Here is a 20,416-nt window from a genome sequence, read left to right as displayed (position 1 = left end):
ATCTAATATCTAATAGGACAGAGTGGTATATGGATGGTAATTTTGCCATGTCCCCAAAAAATTTTCTACAATTATATGTGATTAGAGTAGCAATAAACAATATTTTTATTACAGCGGTTTATTGTGTACTCCAGAAAAAAACTCAAATTACTTATGAAATAATATTTCAAACAATAATGTCTAAATGTCAGGAAAGGGATTTATTTCCTGATCCATTATATATATACATGGATTTCGAAAAGTCTGCTATGACCGCGGTCAAGAATATCATTGGTATGATTATTAATATGTTTAATAATTTATATTTTTTTTTTCAATTAGGGGATCACATTGTAATTAGAAAATGTTTTTACCATTTGTGTCAAAGTACACATAGAAAAATTCAGAAGCTGGGTCTGGAAAGCGAATACAGGACCAATGAAACTCTAAGTTTTTTGTGGCATGATGGACGGCTTAGCATTCGTTCCGTTATGTGATATGGACAATGCAATGACATTCCTGAGATCAGTTACTCCGAGCAATGGTAAGGACATTCTTGATTATTTCGATAAAAATTATGTCAATGGAGTATCAAGGGAGGTCATGAGAAGCAATTTTCAATCCCAAACACGTAGAATTGAGCCTCGATTTCCTTCAGAAACCTGGAACGTCAATCAGAGCACTCTCTCAGATGAAGAACGAACAAATAATCAATGCTGGAATCATCGTTTTTCTAATCTGGTTGGGAATAAACACCCATCAATCTAGGTACTCATTAAAAAAGTAAAGTTACTTTTTTGTGCGAAAATAAAAAGGAATAAAGATATTTTTTTGTACCACTTTTTGAGGCACGTAAGAAATTGTCGGTTACAGAAAAAAGTTTTATTTTTGTCTATATAAATAAAATATAATTTAAATTTTTCAACAATATTTAAAATAAATAAGTGGTATATAAATACCACCTCTAGAAAGCGGGGCAATATTATTAAATGATTGAATAAGTGAGAACGGTGCATTGATTGTACCCATCTAATTAAATATGAATCATCAAATTTAATAATTTTATAGCTTTTATTTTTTTAAATTTTAACTTTGGTATAAAAAATAATAAATATCATATATGATTAACTCCTATTTTAAATATAAATATTATATAACTTGTGTAGCAAAAATTGGAATAATTAAAATATTTAATTTTAATATTTTGTTGGTTTTCGGCGAAATAGCTAGCTCTAGTAGCAGAAATATGATTTTAATATGATGGCTTCAAAAATGCATAGTTCCCATCAAAGGTATAAAGAATAAAATATATGAATAATTAAATTAAGTTAAAAAGGGAAATATTAAACTTATTACATCCGATCAATGTGTTACAATTCCTTATATGAATTGTAATAAAATTGTCGAAGGCTCGTGGAAGAGACTTTAATGAATTTAATGGAACCTAGTTTTAATAAAAAAGAATATATAAAAAATTAATAATTCGATTAATAATCTTACGAAACCAAATCTTGAATTTTATACCACAAAAATAAATTTCTTCAATTATAAAACCATACACTAACTTTTATTTTAAAATTTTTTCATTTATATACATTTTTTTAGGTAATAGGAAAAAAAACCCCTGGAAAAAAAACCCCGGAAAAAAAATCCCCAGAAAATAAACCCCCAGGAAAAAAAAACCCCCGGAAAATAAACCCCCAGGAAAAAAACCCCCGGAAAATAAACCCCCAGGAAAAAAAAATCCCCGGAAAAAAACCCCCAGGAAATAAAACCTCCGGAAAAAAGTTTTAAAATGTATTTTTAATCAAAAGAATAAAAATTGTTTATCAATTAAAAACGCTATAATTGGTATTTATTTATAAAATTAAACAATAATAATTTGGATCTTTATGCCGTATATAAAGACAAAAAAAAAATTTTAATTTACAAAAATATTTTATTCATATTCTCTTTTAAATGCCGAGCAATACTTTTTTCAACACTCGATAATCAAGACCCGGTTCTTGATACAGCTCATAATCATCCATCAAATATTGATGGACTAGTAGCAATGAAATCCATTGCTAACGTGAAGAAGCGATGTGCAGAATCTTTGGCAAAACCTCTTCAAATTTATGCAGAGGAAATTGTAAAATTAGACCAAAGAGTTCAGTCGCATATGTTATCGGAAGATTCTATAAAGAGAACTCTAAGGAATCACAAAGCAATGCAACACCCTTCAAATCTTGAGAATTTGGAAGGCCTAGTTATTGAAGGTATTAGTGTAAATATAATAATATATTCATAAAAATTTAAATATTATAAGGTGATTGGGCAAATTGTGGCTCCCAGAGCTCAAAACGATTTTTATTATTTGATAATGGCCCACAAGCTGAAGAACGCATAATAGTGTTCGCAACAGATGATTCCTTGAATCTAATATCTAATAGGACAGAGTGGTATATGGATGGTAATTTTGCCATGTCCCCAAAAAATTTTCTACAATTATATGTGATTAGAGTAGCAATAAACAATATTTTTATTACAGCGGTTTATTGTGTACTCCAGAAAAAAACTCAAAGTACTTATGAAATAATATTTCAAACAATAATGTCTAAATGTCAGGAAAGGGATTTATTTCCTGATCCATTATATATATACATGGATTTCGAAAAGTCTGCTATGACCGCGGTCAAGAATATCATTGGTATGATTATTAATATGTTTAATAATTTATATTTTTTTTTCAATTAGGGGATCACATTGTAATTAGAAAATGTTTTTACCATTTGTGTCAAAGTACACATAGAAAAATTCAGAAGCTGGGTCTGGAAAGCGAATACAGGACCAATGAAACTCTAAGTTTTTTGTGGCATGATGGACGGCTTAGCATTCGTTCCGTTATGTGATATGGACAATGCAATGACATTCCTGAGATCAGTTACTCCGAGCAATGGTAAGGACATTCTTGATTATTTCGATAAAAATTATGTCAATGGAGTATCAAGGGAGGTCATGAGAAGCAATTTTCAATCCCAAACACGTAGAATTGAGCCTCGATTTCCTTCAGAAACCTGGAACGTCAATCAGAGCACTCTCTCAGATGAAGAACGAACAAATAATCAATGCTGGAATCATCGTTTTTCTAATCTGGTTGGGAATAAACACCCATCAATCAAGGTACTCATTAAAAAAGAGGCCAAATAAAAATATACCTTTATTATTAGGTCTTAACTAAATTCTATAAAAATGAAAAAAAATTCCTGGGGGTTTATTTTCCGGGGTTCGTTATAAACATAAGTTTACCAAATGTGAAAATTTATGGATTTAAAAACAACTTCCTTTAATTTATAATTAATAGTTGAAGATGCATCATTACAACAGATGCGTCGTTAGTGCTTATTATAGTTTGGTAATCACTAAAGATAGACTAATTAGGCTTATAAGTGTGTCACGTAAAATCTGCTAATCATTGTAGCCACAAGTTAATTTATTTCTGATTTCTTAAAATTTGAGCTATATTTTCAAAAAAACCAGAGGATAAGGTGATAATTTTCGGTTAAAAACTAGCCATAGCCATTTTTACCCGGCTAAAAATAGTAGAATTATCCAGGGTGTATAAATAAAATTAATTAAATCAGATTTCAATCAATTTCTTTTAATGATCATAGTAAGCAAAAAACTCAAAGATTCTCCTTATACATCTTATATTATATCATTTTGGTTTAAATCCTTATATTGTGTTAAAAACTACTCTAAAAGACCAATCGATTTGGTTCAATTTCTAAACCTATCACTATTGAAGCAAAGAAGAATATTGATGATATTAATATAAGCTTTGAAATAACACATGGAAGGGTTAATCAAAGCTTTAAGTAATATTTTATAGACTATCAGAAATTGAAATTAAAAGTTTAGCTGAAGAATAAAGATTAGATCAGCGTTTATTTTCACAAGAATCTCTTAGTTTTGTGAGATTTTGCTTGGAATCTGATGCCTACCAGTAGAATTCCATATTGTGATAAGTAATATACTGACAAATGCTGGTCATGTTTCGAATATTTCTATATTTTCTAAAACATGCTAAGAAAATGTTTCCTCATAGAAAATAAATGATCTTACAGACACATTAAATTGATATTCAAAGGCAAGAGCTTATGCTGGTCCAACTAATAGTGCTTTTGAATGGCTGTGCTTTCAAGTTTGATCTTTCTCGTCGCCCTTCTAATTTGACATCTGGAAGGTGTATTAGACGTTTTGGACATGTACCTCTGGCTCAGTTACAGATTTGTTGACACGTTTCCGGACGTTGCAATAAGGGATAAAAAAGAATTAGATGTTATCATAAAAATAGTGCTACGAATCTAACTAGTTACTCTGGAACACTAACGGACATAGTAATGCTATGAGTTATGATCCCGATATATTCAATCAATACAAAACTGGCAAAAGTGAAAGATCTCTCACCAATAATTCGAATTATTCCAATGATTCCGAGGCTATTAATGATAAAGCTAGGAATCTTGACTATAATATCGCGTATGAGGTCGATGCTAATTATCCAGTCATTGCTACTCGAAAATTTGTCAAAGGTTTTAAGAAAAGAGGGAGTCGAATTAACCACGAAACAAGTGTTTTTAGTATTAACTAGTAAAAAGCGATATGGTAATAATTAAACGATTAACGATAGCCCTCGGCTAAATTTGATGGACCGATTGTTGGAAAGGGATCTATTGACGCCTAAAATGTTGAATGGCAAAGAGTAAAAATAAGTGATTATACTATTTCTGCCAATTAAGATAAAAATCTCAACAGAAATGTGCAATATATAACTTATTCTCCCAAGAGGGCGCCAAAGTAAACGAGCAAATATATGATGAAAGAGAAGACTCCCAAAATAGAGAAAATAATAACAAGACGCCATAACGAATACAATTTAAACAACGCATAATCCTATTAAAATAGAATACAAATCATGGCATTACAACATAATTCGATAAATTGTAGTAGTTATAAAATTGGTATATATTATTTAATTTACAACTTTTCAACATAATAATAATGAAAGTGTATTTGATTTCAATATTTGTAAAAAATATATAACTAAATGGCATTTGAATCATAAATGAAATAAATAGTAATTATTAAAATTTATCATTTGACGTTTTTACTTTTAATAACGTATGATTTTATTCGAACTTATTTTGGCAGTTTAATAAATTATTGTGACCTTTCCTATGCTTAAAAATTATTATAATATTGTAGTGTTTTAGTAATTATGGAAATATCGAAATCGCAATTTTTTATTTTCCAAAATCTCATTTTTTCGTTATTCAAATTCATATGATAATATAAATAATGAAAATAAACATTTTACAATAAATACAAAAAAATAATATAACAACCCCAATCTATTGGGCTTCGTTCGTATTCTTTTGGGATAACGATCTTGACTTCTAGTTTCTTCCTCCCTCTCCTTTAGATTCAATTCATCGTTATTGCTTATTAAGCCCTCTTTGTTTACTCTCTCTTGGGTTCTCTCTTACACTTCAGGTCTCTCTTCTAATTCGTATTCATCAGTCAATATATTTCCGGTTCTTTTCCTTAATTGATCAGTATAACGTATAATGGTTTTACCCTCTATACTTACTTCATATCGTAGTGATCCGAGTATGCTTTTAATAACATTTTCCCTTTTTTTTCTTTATTATTGTAAATGCGCGACCACACTTTTTCATTTATCTCGAATTTTTGAGTGTAGTATTCTAACTTCTCCTCCTTTTTGTTCCCCCGTTCGAATATTTGGTCTAACAATTCTCTAGGTTTAATTTTTAGTAGTATTTCAGCGGGACTTTGTTTAGTTTATGCTCCTGGTGTATTTCTGTAATTGTAGAGAAAAATAGCTAGACTGGTTTCTAAATCCTCCTCGTTTCTTTTATTCATGCTCTGTTTAAAAGTTCGAACTAATCGTTCGGCCATGCCGTTTGTCTGAGGATGGTAAGGACGTCACTAATTGTATTCCGTTTTTTTCGCAGAAGTCATGGAATTCTTTGCTGCTGAATTGTGGTCCGTTATCAGAAACGATTATTTTATGAAATCCGAATCTGGCAAAAATATTTCTTAATATTTTGATCGTGCTTTCTGTAGTACTAGTCATGGAAACTATTTCTGGCCAGCTACTGCTAGCATGCATAATCAATATGTACTCGGTGCCATGCTTTTGGTTTTCAATTCTGAATTGATGTTTTTTGAGGCATATCATGTTGTTCCTGGCATTCTCTACATTTTTCAACCCATGTTTCTATATCTTGGTTTATATTGGGCCACCATGCGTATTGTCTTGCTCTCATCTTCATTTTTACCATTCCAATATGTCCTTGATGTGTCATGTCTAACACGTTGTTTCAGTATTGTTGTGGTATTAACCTGTTAGTTCTCCATAGCAAACAACCTCTCTCTGTTGTGATTTCCTCTCTCCTTTGGCTACTCCTTTAAACATGTATCATAGTTTATCAGTCATCCGTCTATTCCATACCTGTATACTTTAGAGAGTACATCATCATAGCATTAATCTCACTTGCATTTAAAGGTGTTTGTTCTCCCACCTGTATTTAATTTAATGTTTCTTCTTTTGATATTGGGGTTCCCTTTATAGGTAATCAAGATAGCATGTCAGCATTTGCTATTTGTCTACTACTTTTGACTTCTATTTCATATTGGTAACCAACTAATAATAAAGTCCATCTTTGTATTCTGGCAGTAGATGTTGTTGGTATATCTTTTCTTGGATTAAATAAACTCATTAATGGCTTGTGGCTGTTTGTAATGTGAACTTTTTTTCATATATAAATTCTATGAATTTTGTAACCCCAAATATGATGACGAGAGCTTCTCTTTCTATTTGGCTATAATTTTTCTCAGCTGCATTTAGTGTTCTTGAGGCGAATGCAATTGATCTCTCCTTACCCCCCTCTATATGTGATATTACTGCCCCAAATCCTATGGCTGACGCATCTGTTGCTAATTGGGTAATTTTGGATAATGTTGTAATATTGGAGTACTACTTATTTCTTGCTTTATTTTTATATACACGTCTTTGCATTCATTAGTCGATCTCCAAGCAACTGCTTTTTCTAATAATTTGTATAATTGTTTGGCTTTGGTTGCAAAATTTGAAATAAATTTTGAATTGTATGTTGCTGACCCTAGAAATGACTGTAATTGTTTCAAGTTTGTTGGTTCTGGTGCTTTTTTTACTGCCTCAATATTATTTTTTCTGTAGTTGTAATCCCGTTTTTTTAAATCTTGTGTCTTGACTATTATACATTTTGTTTGAAAAATTTACATTTTTCTATCTTAAGCTTGATTCCAATTTTGTCTAGACATTTTAGTACCTTTTTTAAATTTGTTTCGTGCTTCTCTCTATTTTTCCGGGTTATTATAATATCATCTAAATAACAAGCTACTCCTTCAAAACCTTTTAATAAATTCTCGATGGCTTGTTGAAATATTGCTGGAAAAGACGATATGCCAAAAGGTAGTCTTGTATATTAATAATCCTCTATGGGTATTGATTACAAGATATTTTTGAGACTCTTACCCCACTTTAATTTGAAAATAGGCATCTGAGAGATCCAATATTGAAAATTCTCCTTTTCCCAAACTGGCTAATAAATCTTGGATTCTTGGCATTGGGTATGAATCAATATTAATATTTTGATTTATAGTTCTTCTAAAATCCCCACAAATTCGTAATGTTTTATCTTTCTTTTGAACAATTACTATGGGTGATGCATAAAGTGAATGAATAATTTTTTCTATTACTCCTATTTTTAGCAATCTGTTCAACTTTATTTTTAATGTTATTTATTTGTATGGTCCTTTCAGATATTTCAGTCATTTTGGGAAATTTAGTTATCCAGTTTCTTCCAATGAGATTTCTGGTATATCCTTTTGTAATTATGAGAGTTAGTTCTGATGTTCGTCCTTTATATTGTACTTTTACTACAGTCTGACCAAAGTGGTATATTGGTTCCTGTATAGCTTTTAAGTTTTAGCATGCAATTTGTTAATCCAGGACAATTAAGTTTATTTTTCCAATCTATTTCGTTAATTATGCTTACCCCAGCTCCAGTATTTAATCCCATTCTGATATCACTGTTGTTTATTTTAACATCCATCCAAAATTCTGGATTATATTCGTTTGTTTTATTATTAATAAAATTCACTATTTCTTTTCTACAGACTTGAGCAATGTGCCCAATTTTGTTGCATTTATAACAAGTGGCATTCTTGAAAAAACAATTTTCCCTTCTATAGTTTCTGCAGCAGGAGTGGAAGAGATTTGGTTTTTTGTAGCTCGTATTATAATTATTGTATGATATGGATTGTTTATCATTATCATTAAACTTTTTGAATTTTATTTATATTATCATTATGTTCCACTTTTAACTGATCAATTTTAGTTTCATCATTTTGTATTTTTTATAGCTGTTTCTACTGCAGTAGCTAATTGATTAGCTTTATTTATGTCTATATGATCTTCAGATAATAATCTTTGAATAATTTTAGGATTTTTTATTCCGAATATTTAATTATCTCTTAATGCAGTATTTAAATATTCCCCAAATTCACTTTTCGAAGATTTTGTATATAGTCTATTAATTTTTCCTCATTTTTTTGATTATATTGATAAAAATTATATCTTTCTATAATTATATTAGGTAAGGATGTAAAAATTTGAGTAAAATGTTATGTATTTCTAATACCTCTTTATTTCCTGGACTATCTGGTGCGCATAAAATCCTATTGTTGTTAATAACAGGGATTTTTCTTGTGATGATGTTAACCTTGATTGTGTTTTTAAATTCTTTAAATAAGTCATACCAATCTTTGTAACACAAGTTTGAATCCATTAAACTTTTTATCGACTGCGCCATTTTTGTAGTGTCTTTTTTAGTAGTGGAAATATCGAAATCGCAATTTTTTATTTTTTCAAAATCTCATTTTTTCGTTATTCAAATTCATATGATAATAATGAAAATAAACATTTTACAAAAAATACAAAAAAATAACAAAACAACAATTCAATACTTATCAAATATTAAATATTTTCATCAATTTATTTGATCTTATATTTGTATGACTAATAAACAATGTTCTTATATATAATAAGTAATTCTTTAATGTAAATTTAAACAATAAAAAATTAAATAATATAATATATTATTATAAAAATATCTAAAATAAAAAATAATTTTCATATTTTTTGTGGTCTAAGCCTATTTCCTTATTTATGATTAGGCCAAAATAGGAAAACATTATTTCTACAGAAGCTAAAGAAGCTACTTGATTAAAGATAAGGATTGTTTCTGTATCATATCATCAACAAAAATTCTATCTTAGAGTTTTTATCACTCAAGATTCGAGATATTATTTAATATAGAAAGCAAAAACACTATTTTACTACGTGTTTCTATTTGATTTGTAATCATATATTAGTTTTGCGCAATTGGCTAAAAATCTTGCCTAAACCAAAAAATGGTTTAAACCATATAGTAAAAAAATTAGAAAAGCTTAAATATGCTTAGGTAATTTTTTGACATAAAAACTTGGCTAAGCCATTTTAGAAAATTAAGCAACATCACCCCCAACTTTTTGATTTTTTTTAAAACAAATCAATGATTTAAATGCACTGTACAATTACCCAACTATAGTGCTCACAATTCACGGATAGAGTCCATTTTTAGGTGTGTTCAAAAATATTGTATAATATTTTTTTAGGCATCCTGAAAATTTGTTTCTCCATTATGATGTAAACTCATTTAGATATTTCCAATTAATTTAGGACAATTTTTTTTTTAAATAAAAATAAAAGAAAGAAATTTTTTAAAATTTTACCTGCAGATAGAGTTTGCATTTTAGGATATTTGTAGTTGAGTTTGAATCGCAAATTATGAAGTTCTAACAATAAATCCACAGTTGTTTGATTAAGCCATTTAGGTTGAGTGAGATTATGGGATATCTTGTTAAAAATATAAAAATTTTGTTGATATAGTTTAAATTTCAAATAAACTCTATGTATATAGAGGTATAAATTTAACCAATAAATTATTTACTTTTAAAAACTATAATCAAATATAGATTTTTTATTTTGATCAATCTTGTTTAATTTATTTGAATGGGAATATTTATTATTATATGTTAATTTAGACCTTCAAACATGTATTTGATGATACTAAATACTTACCTGTTATATATATGTGGTAAGTTTTAATTTAATAATTTATCTGGAATCTATATGCAAGGATATGAAATTCCTTATATCAACTACGATAATTATTTACTTAAAAAAATCTGATGTTATTGATTAAAGCATGTGTAGTATATAACATCCTATGAATTTCAAACAATATCAAGAAAGATTTTGGTCATTCTATTACATACACGAAATTGTTGAAAATCATAAACTAATTGCCAATTAAGTTATCTATACATACTAGAATATATTTCTGGTAAATCAGAGTCTTAAAATTCAACAATTTTAATAAGTAAATGATTTAAAATTAAAAGATTAATCCTCACATGAAAATTTTGGGAAGCCTACATTCCATAAAGACAATACTATTATAAATACATATCATACTTCACATATCATTGGATCCACCAAAATGTCTAAGCTTTTAAGGTTAAAAGGCACAACTCCAGATTCATTTTGTAAAAAATTGAATAAGTCCTTATGTTTTTATAAAAAAAAAGTAAAGGTAATGGGGGAGGGATATAAAATACAAATATTAATTTCAAAAATTTCGATAATATGCAGCATTAATATGATTTGTGACACATTTCCATTTTTATTTAAACAAATTGGAAATTTATCATTCATATTTAAAATTATTCAATTTGTTTAGCAGAAAATAATTCATTATTCAATATTGTTAATAAGCCTTATTGATTATATGTAATATCTGTATTTTAAAAAATTATAATTCTGTTTTAAATATAAAAAAAGTATAAATTAAAATAAAACAATTTTGGAAAATTCTATTGAAAAATTAAACTTTTGGGGGAGCCAAATAACTCTTAGACATGACCCTATTTATCTTCAATATATTATATTTAATTAATTTGAACAATTATTCTAAAATGCATATTTTAATTATTCGGGCTTTAGACATGTCCTAATAAATAAGTAATATAACATTTAGTAATCGTATTATTTATACAATATCAAAATATTTAATAGAAAGGTCATCATAAAAAAGAAATGATTAAATTGTCATCTCATTTATAGTTTACACAATATTTCTCAAAATAAAATATTCAAATTTTTAAAATAAATTGCTTTAAATTATAAACCATATATTTCTTATTCACATCTATAGCAATATCATCTTTTGTCCATATTTGTTCTTCCATAGTTTTAAATAATGGGCATGCAGCTCCTGCATTTAATAACTATTATGTATTATACAATAATTTACAAAATAATTATTTTATACATAATCACTGTTTAAGGGTATAGTGTGTACAGGAATTGGTTGCCAATTCAAATCTGGCTTCCAAACTTGTTGTTCTTCATAACTATTATTAGGAGGATACAACCCTGTTAAGACAGACTGAGCACTCATAAGAGTTCTATCCACATCTGTGCTTCTAATAATAATTTCTTCCGATTTATATGATGTATTTAAAAATTGGGAATTATTTGTATATCTGTTTTTAATAAGAGTTCCCAAAATATATTCCTGTTGAATACCAACCTAAAATATATATTGATATATATTATAAGAAAATATTATAATGTAACTTTAGTCAGTTGGCCTAACCCATTAGACCAATATGTTTTATCATATCTATCATTTGGGTAAACCCATACTGGACTTCTATCACCGTGCCTGTATATCTAATAAAAATACAATATATTATCTGAATATTAACTATTATACTATTGTTAAGGATTCCAATATATAATTATCTGCTCTAAAAATCCTAATGAAAAAAAAACAGGTCAGTAAAAAATTAAACATAAAAATTTAAGTTTAAATAATTTTGACATAAAGATTTTAATATAAAAAAAATATTCGCGCCATAACCATATTTTTTTCGATTAAATTATAATAATCTGTATATTGGTTACAGATATAGAACCAATGATTATCATTGTATAGAACATAAATATATTTGTTCAGAATTAAGAATATGAGTAGTATTTTATTTGGTTAAAGTAAATGTTAGTAGAATGAATAACAAAATATAATTTAACGTTTTCTTATATAGCAGGAAATATAATTATATTATATAGCCGCAGAACAGTAAAAATAAACATTTATATCACAAAGCTAATATATATCTTTTTAAATTGGTATATTGACTTTTGTTAATTAAATAAACCTTCTATATCAAAATATATTCACATCGGTTAAAACAAAAAAATGACTAGCATTCAATAAAATTTACATTACGTGTGAAAGGGGCGAGATAATTGTAATAAATTATTACAATTATATTGGGTAATAGATGAAAAAATTAGTATACTGACAAATCCTATATAAAAATGTGGGGAGGAGTCAATATTATAAAATTGAAGGTTTGAACACCATAGATTATAGATTGAATAATAAAGGGTATCAAGATTAAACAAAATGTCAATATCCTAAAATAGACAATACATATTCAAGTTACCCTTTAATGATCTTTATTCCTCCCATAATCATAATTACACTTAATGTAAAAGGTATAAATTAAATAAAAATTATGAGAAAAATATAAAAATTATAAGAAAAATATAAAAAAATTAAGTGAATAACTGAACAATTGTTTTACCGTTAAAATACAAAATATCTACAATTATCACGCGTTTTCATCTCTTTTACAAAATAAAATATACTGTCTGTGCATAAACAATCTCCATAATTCAATAAGTAATTATTTACCTATTCAACACTCTTCCACTTAAATTAGATCAACCTGCAAATGACCAATTTTTATTTCGATTTCTGTTTTACTAATCTTGTATCTTCACCAATGTTATCTTTCATTCTTTATTCGAAGACTTTTTAATCATATCCTGGGTTAATCTTTTTTGTCCTCTAAGTTTTAACGACGAATGTCCTTTGTCTTCTATTCTTAGCTTTTAACAACTCTTTGTATCAGATTACCGCTTATTGCCTTTACAAATTTGTATTTCTTCTAAAATTTATAAAAGCCTGTACTCTATCAATGCTTGCTTCTCAACGATTCAGGCATGTTAGTCAAATATTATCGATTGATTCTAGTCTTTCTTGTCAACTTTTGTTTTTTCTAAATTTCGCCAGAAATTTTCTTAATAAATTATTCTGGTCTGTGGCTTGTTTCTAACGTTCTTTATAAATGTTATTAGCGCTTTTCTCGGTAAACAATTGATCAACATTATTATATGATTAACGATTACCTTTGAACGATCCAAAATTCTTGTACCGATAACTACTGATCGTCGACTTCTGCGTTTTCTGTGACAGTTCGCTCTTGCCGATATATCGATTCTTTTGTTTCTTTATCCTAACTTGATCGAAGTCTTAATGTCTAATTCTTTTTATAAATTATTATATAAAATATACTATCAAACCACCAAACCTTTTCCTAATTTCTGAATATTTCATTTTTACCATTCATTCTTAAATTTAAAATACATATTTCATATATACCAAAATAAACTTGTCTAATTATACCATCCTTTTACCCTCAATTAGTCTAAACTAATATATTCATTGAATCATTTACCTGTAGCCCTCATTTAGCTATTAATCATCATATTTTGTCAAACATGTCTACAGCTAATTTAAATCTAAAAATCTCTTAATTCCAAATTTATCTAAAATATATATATTTGTTTTTATAAAAGAAATCATTGAGCCTTTATTTCTTCATACTTTACGCACTTTCGGACCCTCAAGTTTTTAAAGAAAGTCATAATATCTATTTATCTTCTACAGCTACACAGCTCACATCCATTGTTAAAAAAATCTACTGAAATATACATTATTCTATTACTTACACTGTCTAACCTTGATTTCCCACACTTATTCAATATTTTATTTCTTACACTTTCTAATCTTTATTTCCAACACTAATTCAATATTTTACAATATTTTATTTTTAACATTTTTTGCTTTTTATTTTCCTTATTAATTAATTAATTTGCAACAAAGATTTTTTCTTCTTTTCTTTTTAAAATTAAAAATTATAATAATGAATATTTTTGTATAAAAAAACTATTAACAGAAGAAAAATCTATGATAATAATAACAATATTTAATATAATAAAAATCTTTTCAAATAAATTTATAACAAAAAATTGTATTGTCTCAGCTCACCCTTTGAAAAATCAAAATTCCATTACTCTCCCTTCAGGAATTCATCCATTTCTACATCTGTCATATCTAGATTTGCTAATTCATTTTTCGCAGTACTTCCTTCTCCCATTTGTATCCCCGTGGCAGCAGTTGTGTGTTTCTCCTCCGCAATCATTGGTGCCGCCTGTGTCCTCGGAATATCACGTGCCGTGCTGATGGTTTTTCATACCTTTCTGTTTATCTCCTTGGTCTGCGGGGACACCGATCTTGTAAGTGGTCCCAAGACTGACAAAGGTAGCAGGTGAGCACCGGGTTCCACCCTCGTCTAGTTTGAAATGATTGCACCACGGGTAGAAGCATCTCAGAAATTTGATCATCGGTGCCTTGAGTATATACATTTATTCTAACAATGAACCCCAGTAAATATATGAATTTATGAATAACCATCTCGTCATTAAATCTTTTAATTGTATACTTTAACAATCTTTTAATAAAATCTAAAAAAAAATTTGTATTAAATTTTCAAAAAAATTTTTTACAACTCCCATAATAATTCTCACCACTTTTATACACAATTTTTAATTTCCCCTATTCATCTCATAAAATATTTAATAACAAATTTTTCTTAAAATAACTAAAACATTTTTTATTTCAAATAAAATAGTTATTTTTAACATACTAGTTTTTTAAAATAACCTTTAATCATCACTTTTTTTACCAAATTTTATAATCTATGATCCATACTACACCATGACACCCAATAATATATTTTGAAAATTTGTCATAGCTCGTAAATTCTATTACAACTCTTTTATTTTCTATGCCAGGGACATCTGAAATTTGACATTCCTTCCCCTCTGCTAAATTATACGCCACAATTTTTCCTTTCAATAACCTTGTTTTTCTCCCTTTTTATTCTTCAGCAATTTAAATTAACAACAGTATATTACACTTTTTCCAATTCTCTTAATTACCAACATATATTGCAATACGGATATATATTTATAACATTAAATGCACACATTGCAATAAGGATATATATATGTACTACTCCCGTGCTATATCAACTCTTAAGACCCATTTTAAAAACTCAGGAATATTTGCTTTGGCATTCCATATTCCCGTATAATAATAATTTTCTCCTAACTCCCACCCCTTTCTTTTTACTTATTTTTCACATTATTATTCTCACTTATAATACTTCAATTTTTCTCTCAACACTTCGCAACCAGACCGTAATCTTCCCGATTGTACTTCCCTCCGTATTTGATCGGAATGTCTTCCCACATTTCTTCCATCTCCTAATTTTATTTTATACATTTTGCTCCCCACTTTCTCCATTATTATTCTTAATTCCCATTTTCTTGTACCCACATAAATTCGGACCCACACTGTCTGACCTATCACAAATTCGCATCCTCACTTTCCCATCACTACTCTTGGTCATTCTCAATTTATACGGCGTGAGCTTTAATAAACCCAAAAGCATGCGAGTACGGAGCCCGAAAAATTTCTCCGCCGGAGATTTTTTCCCCCTTTTTGCTATTATTATAGTAAGCCACCGCTATCCATATTTCACTGGAGAAATTTTTCCCCCTTTTTGCTATTATTATAGTAAACCACCGCTATCCATATTTCACTTCCTCAATATTAGATTTTCTTAACCAACTCTTCACTATCGCCACCATTCTCTCTGCTTGTTTATTTTAGCTCTGTTGCGGTGGAGCTAATATATGCTTTGCACCCGTTTCAGGACAAAAGGTTCTATAATTCTACTTATAAAAGCTGGCCCTCCACCCGAAACGATTATTTCGCACCCCCAAACCTGGTCCATATGTTTTTTTAAAGTTTTTAACACCACTTTGGTCGTTAACCCTCTCATTTTTTCATATTCTACCCACTTCGAATAAGCGTCCACCAAGAATAAATATTTTATTTTCAAAATCGAAGAAGTCTCTATGAACCCTCTCCAACGGTTGAGTAGCTTTAGGCCAAACACTTTCCTTAACTCTATAAAGCATACTATCCCAATAATTACACATCACACAATTCCGACTTATATTTATAATCTCCATTCATCCCAGGACACCACACATATTCTCTTCCCCATTATTTCATCCGTTCAACTCCTTGATGCCCCGCATGAATCATAATTAACACCGCTTCTCTTAATTTCCACGGAACTACTTCACAATTTCCTCGTACCACACATTCATCCACTATCATGAACTCTTTCTCTAATTTTTTGAACCTTTTATCCCCAACTCTCCATGGCTTTCGACCCATTATACAAGCCTTAATACGCATCAGTTTTCGATCTTTCAATGTAGCTTTTTTTAATTTCTTCCCATGTTATTGGTCCACCTCTTGATATTGCTGTCACTGTTCGAATCAACACTTGACCACTTTCCGCCTCAGCTCTATTTTGTTTCTCTATTAACCAGAAATCGATGATAATAATTAACAATCCCCAAAAATGATTGCATCTCCAATTTATTACCTGGCCTTTACGTATTATTTCAACCATATTTTTATTATGGGTCTCACCTCCTTCCCTGTAATTCGGTGTCGCAAATACAATACTTCCATCGTCACTAACACATTTTTTTCAGCACTTGCCCGCAAACCTTTTTCTTTAATTCTCTTAAACACCTCTTCCAATCTCTGTTCATGTTTGTTACCCCCGTCACTAACACATCATCCATAAAATAGGAAACCCCTTCCAACCACTGAAAAACGGCTGCCATGGTTGGCTAAAAAATTGGAGTCGAACTAAGTCCGAAAGATAATCTGCAGCATACAACCCTTGCGGAGTCGTAATTGTTAACAATTTCCTCACTTCGACCTTATTCGCAGTTGTAAATAGGCATTTGAAAAATCGACCTTAGAAAATTATAAGCTACATTTTAAATTGGCCAATATCTCCTCAATCCGCCGTAACAGATATTTTACTTCCACAACCTATGTGTTTAAAATCACTCGGAAATCTGCGCACAATCTAAGCTTCCCATTCGCTTTCTTCACTAGCACTATGGTGTCGCCCACTCACTATAATCTATTGGACATACGATGTCCTTTCTTACCCATTGATTAAACTCTATTTCCACCTCTTTTAGCCATTTAAGAGGTAATCTTCACAACGCACAAAATTTTGGTACACAATTTTTCTTTAATTTAATATCTACCTTATAACCTCTTAAGCATCCCAACTCTACGTCAAATATTTCTTAATCTTTGTCCACTGATTTTCGCACTCCTTCCCCGACTTGAGCTATTTCTAGCTTGATATCCCCTATATTGGTCCATATCTAACCCTTTATCTCGCAACTTGATCTCTCTTTTTCGCAACCCATCATGTTATTTCGCTATCCTTCCCACAAATTTCGCCCCTAGAATTCCCCCTATTTTCATCCTAAAATATGCCCCGATTTCTCCCCTATAATTCCCCCAATTTTCCCTCTAGAATTCCCCTCAATTTCTCTCCAAAAATATCCCTCAGTTTCTCCCCTAAAATTCCTAACTCTCCCATCCCTCTCTTCTTCCCCTTCTCTATGAAATATAATTTCAATCCCTGGCAACCCTTCCCCACACCAATACCTCATCTCTAAACTTTAATCATCACTTTTAAGGGGCACAAAATATCCTATGCAAATACACCCCAAAAACCATACCACGGACCGCGGAATCCATTCCCATCCCAACATTGTTTCTACCCCTTTATCTATGATCCATAAATCTAATATCTCAACTCGCTCCTCCACTATAACTTCTATTTCAATTCTTCCCATCACTGACATCTCTGAACCGTCGAATTCTTATCTCTATTCCCTTTTAATTGCCTCGTCTGGCCAAATACTCCGATATATATCGTATCCCATCACCAAAATCGCTGCTCCCGTATCAAATAACATTGAAACAGCCCTTCCATTAAAATTTAACAATACTTTAGGACAAATGTCATACGCTCTCCCTTCTTGTATCATATTTATGTTTTTCATTTATTTTATATCTCTAACCCTTTCCTCTGCCAAGATCTATTTCCCATCATATATTCTCCACCATCATATAGTCACCAACTCATACAATCTCTTGCCACATGACCTTCCTCCTTACGACATTTAAATACATCGTATTACACTCTCCTCTTTCTTCCTTATAATTAGGCATATTTACTTTACTATTTCTTTCACTTTCTATAGCTAGCAGATTAAGAGTATTTTAATCCATTCCCATTTGTGGAAAACCACCTCTTGCATTATATCTGCCTACACTACAATCCTCTTTATTATGACCAAATCTTCCGCACCTGACGCATCTCTATTTCTCCTGCTTACGCGGACAGTATGGGGCTTACGACCATATTTGCCGCACTCAAAATATTTTGTCTCTTGACAATCTTTGACCATATGTCCTTGCCCACCACAGTTATAATAAGTAATATCTCCCCTCCCTCACGAATTAAATCTCCTATTCATCTCAGTTCTTTTTTTAAACAAACCTTCTCTGTCCCCATACGGTCTCAGAACTTGATTTTTATATCCATATTTTTCATAAATTATTTTCTTGTAAACCTAATATCTCACTATCTGTTCAACCCCTTATTACCTCTTGTACAGGTATCCAAGTTACTTTCCCCATCACATCATCTTCTCCATGATTCCCCTTTATTGTCAGGGTCTGCCCCTTGATTCTCACGCTTCAACTTTTTCTAGTCCCTTCCCAGGACTATACTACACACCCATATACGCAATATATATTGAAATTCCCAATATCTTATAAATTTAAAACTATTCATTCAAAAAATTTACTATCACTTTTAAAATAAATATTTTGAATTAAAATAATAGATAAGACAGAAATAATAATGTGAATACCCCAATAATACACATATATATAAATTCAACTCAACTTATAACAAGTTTTAAAATTTGTTTAAATTTTCTCCTATATAATTACTTAGTGCTAATTTATCATCAATATTTATTGTAAATCTACTCAAATTTTGCCCCAATTCTATTAATACTATTTCTTATATATCATATTCAAATTGAAAGCTTTTAATATTATTATATTATAATTTCTCAACACACATTTAACCTTCTCAAAATTATTCCACAAACTTATTAACATTCGGTTTTGGTCACGGCACCATATTCTATTACTTACACTTTCTAATCTTTATTTCCCACACCTATTTAATATTTTATAATATTTAATTTCTTACACTTTCTAATTTTTATTACCCATACTAATTCAATATTTTATGTTATTTTTATTCTAACACTTTTAAATATTTTATTTCTAATACTTTTCTCAAGCCCTTTATTTTTCTCATTAATTAATTAATTTTGTGACAACTATTTTTTCTTCTTTAATATATTTTTTTTCTTTTTAGAAATAAATAATTAATATTTTTATAAAAACAAAACTATTAACAGAAAAAAAAATCTATAATATAATTCAATAATAATTGTCGAATTAAATTTTACAAAAACTATTAACAGAAGAAAAATCGATAATAATAATAACAATATTTAATATAATAAAAAAAATTTCGAATAAATTTATAACAAAAAATCATATTGTCTCAGCTTACGATATATTTATATCTCTTATCGGACATACGTTTTTAAACAACTAATTAAATCTAATCATTATAGTTTTTCACACACCCGTTGTTGAAAAGCAACTGACATATATTCAATAACCGCTTAATTGCATATCGCTTAAGTAAAAATACTTTTAATAAATACGAAAAAATGCGCCATTTTGTTAAATCTACAATGGCATAATGTTAAAATATATTTTTAAATGCAAATTGGTTAATTGTGAAAAATCGATTAAATGCGAAAAATTTTAAGTCCCATTTATATATCATAAACATAATTTTTATCGGATAAATGCAATGCGACGATTTTTGAATTGTGGAGATTAGCACTAAATATTTAAAAATAATTTCTTGAATTACAATTGTAATTATGATAATTAATTATTAGCTCAAATTGTTATATTTTTGGAATAAATTTAACACTTAAACAAAAGGTTAAAATTATTGTTAAATTAGATAAATCTACGAGCAAAAGTTTATAATTGCCACATCTCTACAATCTATAGAATTGAAT

At 29.2% G+C, this 20,416-nt stretch overlaps 2 protein-coding genes across 3 annotated transcripts in view; both read right to left on the bottom strand.

The window, feature by feature from the left end:
- LOC135925919 (prostatic acid phosphatase-like) overlaps positions 1-12,016 on the bottom strand; it is a 28,171-nt gene extending 16,155 nt beyond the window's left edge. Inside the window, exons 1-6 of one of the 2 annotated variants that reach the window (XM_065461497.1) lie at positions 11,910-12,016; positions 11,771-11,866; positions 11,463-11,723; positions 11,320-11,418; positions 10,607-10,696; positions 9,862-9,985 (exon numbers count right to left, since the gene is read on the bottom strand). In XM_065461497.1, the coding sequence (XP_065317569.1) occupies positions 9,862-9,985; positions 10,607-10,696; positions 11,320-11,418; positions 11,463-11,723; positions 11,771-11,866; positions 11,910-11,990 (751 nt within the window). In that variant the 5' untranslated portion in view covers positions 11,991-12,016. The remainder of the gene's footprint in view (positions 1-9,861; positions 9,986-10,606; positions 10,697-11,319; positions 11,419-11,462; positions 11,724-11,770; positions 11,867-11,909) is intronic. The other variant, XM_065461498.1, reaches the window with a different exon arrangement.
- A 2,636-nt stretch (positions 12,017-14,652) lies between these two features.
- The window catches only part of LOC135927499 (uncharacterized protein DDB_G0283357-like), a 46,705-nt gene continuing 40,941 nt past the window's right edge, over positions 14,653-20,416 (bottom strand). The window contains exon 21 of the mRNA XM_065463514.1: positions 14,653-14,677. Within this exon, the coding sequence (XP_065319586.1) occupies positions 14,668-14,677 (10 nt within the window). The 3' untranslated portion in view covers positions 14,653-14,667. The remainder of the gene's footprint in view (positions 14,678-20,416) is intronic.

Source organism: Gordionus sp. m RMFG-2023, chromosome 3, assembly GCF_954871325.1.
Source record: "Gordionus sp. m RMFG-2023 chromosome 3, tfGorSpeb1-WG-v2, whole genome shotgun sequence".
Lineage (NCBI taxonomy): Eukaryota > Metazoa > Nematomorpha > Gordioida > Chordodea > Parachordodidae > Gordionus > Gordionus sp. m RMFG-2023.
This window is presented reverse-complemented; position numbering and strand designations above follow the sequence as displayed.